At 43.7% G+C, this 13,042-nt stretch overlaps 1 protein-coding gene across 2 annotated transcripts in view; it reads right to left on the bottom strand.

Annotated features, from left to right (window-relative positions):
- znf423 (zinc finger protein 423) overlaps positions 1 to 12,058 on the bottom strand; it is a 118,245-nt gene extending 106,187 nt beyond the window's left edge. For both annotated transcript variants that reach the window (XM_084017577.1, XM_084017578.1), the window contains exon 1: positions 10,694 to 12,058. In XM_084017577.1, the coding sequence (XP_083873703.1) occupies positions 10,694 to 10,733 (40 nt within the window). In that variant the 5' untranslated portion in view covers positions 10,734 to 12,058. The remainder of the gene's footprint in view (positions 1 to 10,693) is intronic.
- Between the last annotated feature and the right edge of the window lie 984 nt (positions 12,059 to 13,042).

The raw sequence follows: 13,042 nt of genomic DNA, 5'->3' as shown, positions 1-13,042 counted from the left end.
AAGCAGGTTTCATGTTTTATCTTCCTTAAACTCCAGTAAACTGTTCGTCCAAGTGAAGAACATGAAGAAATCTGTAGAGAGGAAGAGGAAACGCACTCACAAGCATTTAAAACTAAGAGCTGCTTATTAACACACAACAAATTCACTGCTTTCTCAACATGCGGAGAGAAAAACACTCATTTTTATACACACACACACACACACACACACACACACACAAACACACACTTGTGCGCAGAGTTGATGTTCAGGGCCAAACAACACAGCATGAGATTAAAGAGCCTCTCTGATCTGACATTTGTTTTTCTGTCTGTCAGAGAGAGTGTGGCGGGAAGAGGAATCAATAGTAGAAGAGACGTGGAGAGGAGAGCAAAGGAAAAGAGAGCAGTAAAGAGGGAACAAACGGAAAGATATAAAGACAGCAGTTAAAAACAAGAGTGGGAAGGGAAAGGGAAACCAGAAGAGGAGAGGAAAGGTGAGAGAGGCAAAGATGAAAGCACCAGTTGAGAGGTGAAGGAGGGCAGCAAGGAGAGAGATGAGGAGTAGGACAGGAGGAGGAGGAGGAGGAGGAGGAGGAGAGGGAAAGCATCCCTCTGGGACACCTCCACTCTGGGGAAGACACCAGAAATAACTGAACTAGAAGTTCTCCCAGCAGCCTCCACCATTACAGACTGGAGACACAAGTCAAACAGAGGCGCCGAGTTCAGCGCCGAGAGGCCGGGCTCCGAAACGAACCCGGCCTGGAGATGTCGTCGAGGACATCTCAAGACAAATTAAGAAGTGCAGCGGTTACAGCGCATGCATATTCACACTCATGCACAATCACGCGTCGAGCACATGAACAACACGAGCAGCGAGGGCTGGAGGGTGGGGGGGTGGGGAGGGCTACATAATTGCCTTCTCTTGTAGTACAGGCTGGGGAGTGCTTTTTGACTGAAGACACCAATTTCACGCTAAGGTATTATTTAGCTTGATACAAACTTGATTAGGCTTTACATGAGGAAGGAGAGAGAGAGAGGGAAGAGGGGAGTAAACAGCTTTGTGTCATGCCGCATCGCTGGCGGATAGATTAACTTGCTCGTCACGCTCCTTGTGGGAGCAACAAGAAAAATATACACACAGCGCGTGTGCGCTCGGAGCGTGGCTGGATGTTTGTATGACTTGCTGTGTCACGAAACATCTTAGTCTCAACACAAAAATGTCGTTTTCATTTTTCACTATTTTTCATATATTATTTAACGATATTAAATTAGATCGACAGTAAGCTTTGGGTCAATATAACTTCTTAGGGTTCTAGCTTTACAATTCACAAATTAAACTGACCACGGACAAAGTTCCCCACTTTTGCTAATAGTGGTTGGTAACTCATTTTAGTACCAAAGATGAAAAAAAAAAACAATCAAACAACTAAGGCTTGAAACATAGGACTGACTCAGTAGACAACGTGCTCGCCAAGCACACAATTATCACCTCTACTGAGAACGGGTCTACAACAACCTTCTCGTTTCACATTTCCAAGTGCCAACGTTCATTATAACACACAAGCTAAAGTGCCACCTACATCTTGCCAAAAACACACAAAAACAGGTTTTTGCACAGGTAATTTTTGAGTAACCCAAATGTTCAACGTCCATGTATTTTTATGGTCTTCTTTCTTATATATAATTATATATATATATATATATATGTATTGTGTTGGTTGTATGTCTCTGTTGTATTTTGTAAATGATGCAGCAATTACCCTACTATCCAAAACAAATTTCTCCTTTGGGAGACCCATTAAAGTAACTTAACTTTGACTTTGTTTTGTTTTTAGAAAAGCAAAATTGAGAGCTATAATCTCAGGTTCACACTTCAATTAACCACTTTCACCAATGTAGTAATTAGCTTGTTTTCTGGTCAGAAATACTAACTTGAGGAGTAGGAGACGGGATGTCCCTCGACTGCTTATCAACTCTGAGTCTAAGGCAAACAGTACTTCTGCATTTTTAAAATTGTCCTGCATTCACACCCCCACACACACCTCACCATGTTAACTCTTATTCTCTGTCTTTTCATTCTGTCCAGGTACAGCCATGAAGCTTTTATTAGGGACCAGCTACACAAGAGAAGACGCCGCCTCATCCTCATGCTGTTGTTTGCTCACAGTACAAGTTCAACCTCCTGGTGCCGTCTTTAAAGAGCACGTTTACTCTCCTAACTTCAACAAGCCGAAATGTGATTCATTGAGAATATGCAGAAGAAAGAGAACATGATGTAAACATTTCTATGAAACTCAACGTATCCATGTGATTTTGTGCTTCTACAATGCCGACTAGAGTACTAATATTAGCTTGCCCCTCGGCATGCCTGGTTATTGTACAGCTGTGACAAACATTACTCATTAGATCAATTTATGCTGAATGCATCTCATTCAAGAAGAAGCGTTGAAAAATACCTATACAATCCTTAATAATTACCAGATTTACATAAAATATTTACCAAGTGTCATGAGACAGCGGATTATTAAGACTACTCCAGTAAAAGGAAAAGAATAGAATTAGACTGAATGTGCTGAACATTTAAAAGAGAATATTCACATCCTTTCTGTTCCTTCTTATTCAGCATGCTCTCTCTCCCTATTTCTCTCTCTCTCTCTCTCTCTCTCTCTCTCTCTCTCTCTCTCTCTCTCTCTCTCTCTCTCTCTCTCTCTCTCTCTCTCTCTCTCTCTCTCTCTCTCTCTCTCTCTCCATTGTATGTCTCACAGCAGGCCATCCTTGCCTTTTGACTGGGAGGTGAATGGAAAGGAGTTAGAAAAACCAACTGAATACTCTAAGCACTAAAAAGCAGCATTGGTAGGTCTATAGCGGGGTGCGCTACAAAGACCCGGCAGAGTGTCCAATAAAAAAAGGAACACAACACAAGGCACATGCACATTAGTCTGGGTCCGTGTGTGTGTGTGTGTGTGTGTGTGTGTGTGTGTGTGTGTGTGTGTGTGTGTGTGTGTGTGTGTGTGTGTGTGTGCACGTAGAGCAAAATGAAATGATTGAGCGGATGAATCAGGGGGAAAAAAGCTGCCAAGGCTGTTTATTTCGACAAAGCACTAAAAATGGGTACATTTAAATACTGTACAATAAATTGGTAGCAAGCCCTGGATACACTGAATGCTGACATGTTTGCATTCGGTCACAGCATGCGAGTACAAGTAGCGCATAGCAGGTGATGTATGTATCAAGCAACTATTATTGAAAGCTACATGGTGTAATAATGAGTATAATAAGCAAGAACTAAGGACAGGTAGCAAGAGAGACACGGTCTTGCAGAGTTGTAGCATGTATTGACTGACAGGCAGCCTAAACTGTACAGACACTGCCGACGTTTTATCCTGGCGACTGGGTTGGCGATGGAGATGGGACAGACTGGACAAAAGCCTTCCTAGTTGCCATGCTCTTGTGATAATGAACGGGGCTTACTTTGCCAAATAAAGTTCCTTAGGGGGGAGTTTTGTCTGAAAACCTGACAAGACCTGTGACATAAGACCTAGCCTGAAGTTAAAACTGAGGAGGATAAGCCGGGTCAGACCAGAGCGCATAACGCTCCTCATAGTCAACACACACAAACACACACTGTTACCCTTTCATCAACAGCAGCATGTGTGTGTGTGTGTGTGTGTGTGTGTGTCAGGGTGAGGGAGGAAGGGTAGCCCAGTGAATATATTATGCATCAGCCAGGTGTGCAGAGGGGCACTGCTAATTGCCCCACCACTAATGTTTAATGTACAGAAAAGGAAGAGGGAGGGCAGGGAGGTAGAAGGTAGAGTGGAGGAGTGAAACGATGAAGGAAGGAAGGAAGGAAGGAAGGTGGGAGAAAATGGGATGACTGAAGCAAGGAATTATGTCCAGAATAATAAGCCATTATTCCTGTCCCCATGCTAGTTTCACATAATTTATCATATTTATATATATATATATGATAATGATTAATTATGTCTTTCATTTTTAATGTTAAAATACCAACTATTGCTAGTTACACTTTCAAACGCAAATGTGCTTTTCATTATTGCATATCATATATTCTTTGGGGGTTTAAGTCGGCAATTTTACAACATCACTCATTTTTACACCGTGGTAACTTGTGATTCAAGCGACTAAATGAATGGCTAAAAAAAATGTGATTGAGGAACCAAACCAAACACCCCAAACTACAGGGACAAACACACTGCAGGCAAATAGTCCGCGTTGAACAAAGAAATATAATAACATAATCTCTCAGTAAAAGAGTGTAAGAGATGTTTATACACACACACACGTGCACACCACACACACACACACACACACACACACACACACACACACACACAGCCTGGTAGGAAACTTAGAAGGGCCCACATCCTCCGAGAGTTATCTAGTGGTGGGGGGATACGGGCTTGGCAAGCTAGGTCTGGATCGACTGTGCGTGTGTGTGTGTGTGTGTGTGTGTGTGTGTGTGTGTGTGTAGTCACACCAGCATCATCTTTCTCTCTTCTTAAAAGCTGAGGGTATAGGCACTCAGAGCTTGGCTACACTGTGTGTGTGTGTGTGTGTGTGTGTGTGTGTGTGTGTGTGTGTGTGTGTGTGTGTGTGTGTGTGTGTGTGTGTGTGTGTGTGTGTGTGTGTGTGTGTGTGTGTCTCCAGAGGAGTGGGTGTGTGTTAAGGTCCAGTGAGTTTGCAGCTGATAAACGAGGCTAGCTAAGCCGCTACAATGGCACGGTCCTGGCCCATGACGGCCTGTTCTCACACACACACACACACACACACACGCACGTCTATGCACAACCACACCAGGCTGGCTGCTGATAAGGAGTTGTCGCTGGCATACACACACCTCACTGAGGGAATTCACCCTTTCTGGACACACTGATGACACACACACACCATACAATAAAAACCTAACCAAGCCTACCAGATGATATGACCTTCTCCCATCCATTATTTCAGACAAAAACCTAATGTTCACTGCTCTGCGCTGATGAAGGCACGCTACTTATTACCATCAGAACACTTATCCCTTTACCCGAGCTTCCTGCCTGAGCCACAGAGGTTAAGCAGCTGACATTCTGACTTTTCACAGGCAGACATTTACAGGTGTAACTCATAACTTTCACAGCGGCTCAATTCTGTCCACGTGTCCCATCACAGCACGACAGCGAGCAAACCGATCCACGCCGAAGCAGCTCGATGGAATTCAGACATCAATAATGTTATTTAGACTTTGTGCTCGTCTTACTGTGAGAAAATGTTCAAAGAAATCCATGAAAATGACCTACTGTATTTAGATATGTTCATTGAGCATTCAATTGCGTAGTAATTTGTTTTCTAATTGAGTGCAGATCAACATGAGTCCAATTACACTCAATGCATGGTACTGCTGGGCTTCACCGATCACCACTTACTTTGGCTTGTTTTTTGTCCCATTAAAAAAAAAAAACAACTTCCAAAAACTAAAAACCACCCCATGCTGAGAAGTCAATGGAATTCCTAACAAAGCTCTCAGAAAGACAGCAGGCTATAATACAAAGCCAATACCAGCTTTTATACAGGAGGTGTCAAATGTTTGGTGTTAATAAAAGCAACAACAAAAAAAAAGGGGGGGGGGGAGGATTTGCGGTGCCTTCCAGCACGAATATACGCAGATGGACATGCAAAATAACACAATGTTGTCTTCAAGTAATCCAAGCCACATGTGTAAGGTCCCTGAGTTTCAGAAGACCCAGTTGACCTATGAAAGTCTCTGTACTCTTTCCAAAGGGTGACATTAAATTACTCTAATGGTAAAGCCAGATGGGGAGAGAGAGGTAGAGAGAGAACAAAAAAAAACTGGAGAGAGAGAGAAAGGGAAAGAGAAATATTACAGTCTTGAATGATGCTCAGCGCTTATATGAACAAATATATAAAATAACAAGCGCCCAAGCTGTAATTGCACTCGACCTTCCGTTTGCTCAGGTCAGTATTATTTTGCCTTCGTACGAGTATGATTCAGCAACCGCCGAACCGGCTTGCAACTTGATGACATTTCCCACCACAATTAATTTCTACCCACATTTGGCGGGTTGGCGGTTGTTAATTTTAAAGTCTTGTGCAGTTAATTGACAATAACTTTAACTCCAGGCAATGAATAATTATATCCCAGAGTCTCTTATTACATTTAAATCACATACTTACATGAATTATCATGCAGCCCTAACCGGTGTTTAAAACGCAAGATGGCGTAGACTACAGCTGAAACAATTAATCCATTATTTGATTAGAATAATGGAACGTGCAACTATTTTGAGAAACAATTAATCATTCATGGGATTTTTTGCTGGTCTTCCTCGTCTTACATTATAGTAAATTGAGCACCTTTGGGTTTTAGACAGTTGGTCGTATAAAAAAAGCAACATGAAGATGTTACCTTGGGCTCTGGAAAACTGTGGATAATGGAATTTTATTTAATTTAAGGTGTATACACCAAACAATGAATCATTCTAAAATAAAATAATTGGCAGATTGATTGATGGTGAAAATAATCTTTAGTTGCGGCCCCATTGAACCATTTCAAACACTTCATCATTCACAACGTTGTTCATGGGAAAAATAAGCCAAACTGACCATATCCATCAGTGTTAACACGAAAACGCTGTATGACTGCAAAGACCAGGGCGAACTTTATCGACATCACGTCTGTCAATACAGACCAAAAGTTCTTAATAATTCAGATTAATCTGTTTACAGGCAGAAAAAAAAGCAAAGTGGTAGAAGGTGATAGAACCAAAGGAACTGCAAAGGGATTAAAGAGAGCGGGGAGGGAGATATGAGGACCGAGAATGGAGGAGATTGAGTGGAAATGATGCCATCAGCCTGGAACACACCAACAGACCAAACGTCTCCCTCTCCCCCCCTCTTGGTCAAAGGGCTCATTTGGCTCCACTGACTCCAAACAACACTCTAAACAAACCAAATAAATGCTGGAAAGTAAGTGCCCCCCACCTTCCCTTCCCTTCGTCTACGATCTCCCCTGCCCTCCTCCATCTCTCTGTCATATGCGCTCAACTCCCGTTTAATGTCCTGCAAATGAAGCGGATTTATTAATGTGTAATTAAGTAATAATCATCACTACATAATGCATGAGAGACTCGAGGGGCTCAGAGCTAGGAGAGAGAGAGGGAGAGATAGGATAGTGAGGCTGCCTGAGCAGACAGAGGAGGATTTTTTGCTGTCTCGCCTCGCTAAAGACACACATTAAAAACGGATTAATCCATTGAAATAATATTTTGATAAGAGAGAAGCCGTGCTCTCTCATTTCCTCCTCCTGCTCACCCCCTCCCTTTCTCTCACCCCATCCATCGTGCCATTAGTCCGTGTTCAATTAACAGACTGCAATTAGTCAACTCCCCCTACTGTTAACAAGGCCAAATCACTGTAAAGGCTAGAGCGGTCAAGTCCATCCATCAGAGGAACTCGCAGCTTTGAAACATGGAAGAGCAGGAATAAAACTGTTTATTATAGCTAGAAGTTGGTTTATCAAGGCAAGATGTAATAATAGTGTACATTTGATTTAAATGTTCTAGGTTGCATGTTAATAAAAACTGACCTCACCTGCTGTCTGTCCATGCATTAAATCTCATCATGAAGAAAGATTTTCTCTTCTTTTAAAAAAAAAAAAAAAATGTAACTTTACACAAATATAACTAGATTGTTATTGGTACAGTCCAGATCAGAAACATATTTATTGCCAAGAAGGATTTTACAGAAACGAGGAATTTGTCTCGGTGACTAAGGTGCAATAACAATAAACATACAATAAACAAACAGAGACATAAATTGATGGATAATTGATAAATAGCGACGGAAGAGCTGTACAGGAATATGCAAAAGATGCAATAAGATTGTTAAGAGTTTGAAATTATTTGGGTTGAAAGTCAGATATAAGCAGTAAATGCCATGCAACAACCAAAATGATAAATATATGGGCCATAGGCAAGCGTATCACATGTTCCATGATTTCCCCATTGACTAAATAAAGTGACAAGTGAAAGGTCACCATTGACTATGGACTTCATTTCCCAGAAAAAAAAACACAACAACAACAATACTTTGGAAACCAGGGCTACACAGAGTCAGTGTAAATGTAAAACCAGGATACGGTGGAGGTGGGACTCCGTGATTCTTTGTTATTGTTTTGGCATGGATGGCAAGACAGTCTGTAAGCAGCAGCCAGCATGTCAGAGTTGGGTGAGCAGGTGAAAGACAGAAGAACATGAAAACACAGATAATCCGCCGGGGATGCTCACCTCATCCTGGCCTCCATCACCCCCCCCCCCTCGCCCCCTCACCTGCTGTGTGCCACTGTGTTGCCCCCAAACACATATCCTCTCTCACCCCTTTACCCTGCAACCCTGTTTTCTCCTCTATTCTATCCCTCCCTCCTCCATCTCTCTCTCCCCCCCATCTTCCCCCCAAAGCCAGGTCTTGTCAAGCTGTCAGTGGGGCAAGGTGTGGACGGGAGATAGCAGAACGCATGTACACACACGGACGCATGAGTACACACACACAAAACACACGGTGCTTATGCAAGCTAGAATACAAGGGCTGTGTTACCTTTACTGCACACACACACACACACACAGAGACAGACACACACAGAGAGTGGTGGTCGTCCGCCTCAGCTTTGCTTCGCTCTGCTTCGCTTGGCTGCCTGACTAAAGCTAAGCTCTCGTTATCCAGGCTGCTGAGACCGGGCTGCCTTAGTGACACACTCACTCACACAAAGACACACACACACCAATAAATCCAGAAAAATGAAAAAAATCTCCACAATTTTATGGTAAAAGCTGTACAAAACTGCCAGCACCACTCCTATACTACAAAACTATACCTTCAAAACAGCTGTCAGGTGTCGGTATGTTGTCTTTGTATGCATCCATCCACATATTCAGATTGTATCGCAGCCATTCTAATGACAGTTCTTCATCATGGGGTGCGAGATAGATGGGGATACGGTGGTGGTTGCAGATTGAGTTGTGATGCCCATGAGTCAGATTCTAACCCAAGACCATATAGAAGATTATCATGTGATGGCCGATTTCTAAAATACTAAACAAATTTTAAAAATGCGTAAAATGCATGCCAAAGTTATAATATCCTATAATGCCCCTCAGCTGGCCACATTATAGGATACAACATCATCAAGTGTTAATATTAACTACAAATAGGATTGATTACCTTCTCTTTTTTTTATTATAATTATATAATTTGGACTGTATGCATCAACTGAAAACTGCAGCTTTGCAGTAGATTGCTGAGGAGGCTGTGGAATCTGTAATCACTCTTGAGCAAGCCCTGTCTGCCAGTCCGATTTATGAAAAAGTGTCACTTCTCCGGTCCACAATGACCAAACGCTTCTAGGAATTTGTGGCTGCCGTGTTAGCAGCCCTCCCCTATGATTGACCAAATTAACCCCACCCGACCTCAGATGAAACAGGCTCAACTTCAGAACCTGCAGGAGAGACTGAAACCCTGCTACTAATCAACCGAAACACCCAGTTTGAGTCACGGTCAGAAATCCGCTTGCCTTCCAAATAGTCGCAGCGAGGGAAAGCCTATATGGTGGAGGAAACGGGGGAGGGGATGGCAACCACATGGTCAGCCCGTCCCGTTGCCCATCTGGGTCCCATAAAGGAAACATGGAGGCCAAGGCCACCACATGCCCTCATGCAAGATGCCCACTCACCCATGCACTGCAATGAATACTATTTTATGGAAATGAGGAGAAATCGAGGCTTCCTTAGTTAAAACAGACACACACACACATATATATATATAAATAAAAAGGGTCTGCTGCATTTTAATATAAGGATGTTTAATCCAATACATTTGGACTTTGCTTGAACTTTAGGAAAACACATCTGCAAATTCCACAGTTGGTCTAACCTTGCATTATATTTAATTAGCAGCTAGTTAAATATTCACAGCAATATTGTAAACAAATCTCATATTAAATACATGCATGTACAGCAACACACTGCAGATCCCAAGTGTGTGGAAGTTTAACAATTACAATTTAAAAGCCAATTGTGATCATTATATTGGTGTGAAAAGGATTTATCAAAAGGCATATGGGGGGGGGGGGGTATAAGTGACATGAGTTTGTTGGGGGGTCAACCGGTCAAATTTACCACAACAAAAGCAGCAGTGAGGTGTTAAAAAAACAAGTGCAATGCATCTTAACATGGGGAATAATCCAGATTACACGGGCCCCATTAACCGTGTGAATTACAACAAGTTGTTTAAAAAAAAAAAAAAAAAAAGCACAACCCACGCTGTCAGAAACGACACACCGGTGGATCATCTTTCACGTTCTGACGGCGGGGCAGCTAATTGAAAACAATTAGCCCGGTGGACCAGACAGAGGAATTTAACTGGAGCTCCTTGAAAAGTGATATTTCATTTTTAATCTTAGTTGTTGTTTTTTTTAAACAATGTCGTGACCGGTTCAAACAGTCAGTGAACCAACAGAAGTGAGCCAACAACGGTGATTCACCTACACAGATTGATTGCAACCCCGTCTTAAATTAAATTAGCTAACACAAGTTGAATTCTGGGGTCCTGGTTTTGGTCGGGTCGCCCCCCACCCCAACTCCCGAGTGAAGTGCCCGTTCACGTGAGGTAGCCTAGCATACAAAACAGTTTCTTACCTTTAACGGAGCGCGGCTTCGCTTGTTTCCGTCTCGACATCTCTGCTCTCCGGCTGCTTTTCTTTTAAAAAAAAACGTTTATTCTCTTTAATGTTTTTTTTTTTCCTCGGCTCCGTTCCGTGTTTTCAGCTAACCATGCAGTCGAGGAGGGGGGTATCTTCCGTCGTACACTTCTTCTTCTTCTTCTTCGCCGCCGCCGCTGCTGCTTCTTCGCCTGTTGCAATGCGGCAGCGTCGGTCTCTGGCTTTGGGGCAACGGCCGTTAGTCCAAAGCGACAACACGCCGGGAAGTGGAGCGGCTAAGCGGCTCGCGCTCCTCTGACGCGTCCTCTTCCTCAACGGTCGCTAGCGCTCGCGCAACCTGTAGCGTAAACAGGAACAACTTCCCGTCGTTATTCCCTTCTCCTTCTTCTTCTTCGTTACAGCTTCTGGTTGTTTGTTTTCCTGTCTTGTCCCCCCCCACACCCCCCAACCCAACAACACCGCACGCGTTTTTTTTTGTTTTGTTTCCCCGGTAGCAACCCGGGCGCTTGTGCCGCTCCGACTTCTTCCAGCAGCAGCAGCACTACAGGCTTGGGGGGTGCGCGAGCGAGCTGCCAGCCACGCGCGCGGCAAACACCTGAACAGGGTCCCGCGCGGTATTGAAGGGGGTGGGGGGGCGGGGGATGGAAGTGACAGCGGCGCCGTCCGAGTGTCGTAGCGGCGGCGGCGCCTCAGCGGTACGTGCCGGTCCAGGTGAAGAGAGGCGGCGGAGTGTTCTGGGAAACGTTGCTTTCTTCTTCTTCTTCTTCTTCTCCCTCAGTGCTCCTTGCTCCCTTTTTTTTTAGTTTATCGAAACTATTTCAGTTTGTTTTTTTCCTCCTCCAGCAAAGCGGCACCGACCCGTCCCGTGTTCCGTCCCGCTAATCTACACTAGGCAGTGGTGGTGGTGGTCTGGTGGCACGGACATTGCGCTCTTCAACAGCATCTCCACCCCGAGGGGAATAGCCCACTGCTTTTTCTTTTTTTTTTACAACCCACGCTTTCTTTTCTTTTTTTGTTAATATTTTGCCCCACCGGCGATATTAATAGCAGCCTAATATTTCTACCAGTCTAACCCTTCGCTAGCCTCTGTCTCCCTGCTTTTTCTTTGTCCTGACTCTGGCTACCAGTCTCCCTCCTCCTCCTCTGCCTGCCTCTGCTGGCGGGGCTGCGGCGCAGACACACATAATAAAGCCAAGGCAGGCAGTGCTTGGCTGGAAATGTAGCCGCGTCCCAGCAGGGGGATGTGAGAGAAGGGTCCCGGCGGGGGAGCGCTCTGATCCCGCAGGGAGCAGCTCGGCACAGCCCGGGTTGGCTGAGGCAGAGAGGCAGGAGAGAGAGGCAGGCTGTGCTGACGGAGAGAGAGAGAGGGAGGGAGAGGGAGGGAGAGAGAGAAGAGGAAGCAGGGGGAGAGTTAGGCAACAGCGCCCAGCTGTGGCCGACTGGCGCAACTACACCAGGGCCTGTGAGAATACTGCGGGAGGCAGAGCGAAAATATGGACGTGGATTAGAAGTTGGATGTGGAAGAAGCCCTAAAGTTTTTCTTTTTTTGTTGTTTTTTTTTAAGTTAGTTTGACAAACAAAATAGTGTTTTTTAAAAGGCACACGTGATGTAATCATGTTGAGTTAGGCTATATGTAGTTTTATGACGTGTCACCCAGTGTTTTTGTATGTGTTAAACCTTTCTGTTGCATTTGATGGTATTGCCCCCCCTCTGTCTCATGTGGCTTTATAGGTAGGTCAATAACAGGCCACTGCAAGCTGTGACAGTCATTTTATATCCTCACACACTCAAACCCATAATTCAAATGGCAGTTGCATGAATATGTTTTTGAGTGGACAGAAGAACATAACTTGTTGGTAAACAGGAACCACTTATGATTTTGCAAAATGAATGCTTCATCTGTGCAAAGCCCTTCAATATTACTTTTTATTCTTAGTATCTATCGTCCTGTAAATTATTTTGATCTTCCCTTTTTCAAACACAATGTTAAGAGTTTCTGAATGTGCATTGCAGTCCCACGGGAGACACATTTTAGAGTTTTAGTCCAGGAATGCAGAAAAATATTAAAGGCAGAAGTGAAAAAAAAAATGATGAGCTTGTGTGTTGGACGTTATTCATCTCGAAGTGTTCACTGTTTCTTGAGCGTTTTATCATTTCACTCATTTAGAGTGGATTAATTTCTTTTGGGACAGTTTCTGACAGGATTAGTTTAAGCCTTTTCATTTATGCTGAGCAGAACCTATCCGTGCAAAATGAACATTTTCCACACTTTTTTTTTTAATGGAGACCACATGAAATGTCTGCTCCTATCCAGACTTAAAGGCA

The sequence above is a fragment of the Eutrigla gurnardus genome (assembly GCF_963514095.1).
Source record: "Eutrigla gurnardus genome assembly, chromosome: 9".
NCBI classification, from domain to species: Eukaryota; Metazoa; Chordata; class Actinopteri; order Perciformes; family Triglidae; genus Eutrigla; species Eutrigla gurnardus.
Note: the sequence above shows the minus strand (reverse complement) of the source record. Positions and strands in the feature narration are given on the sequence as shown.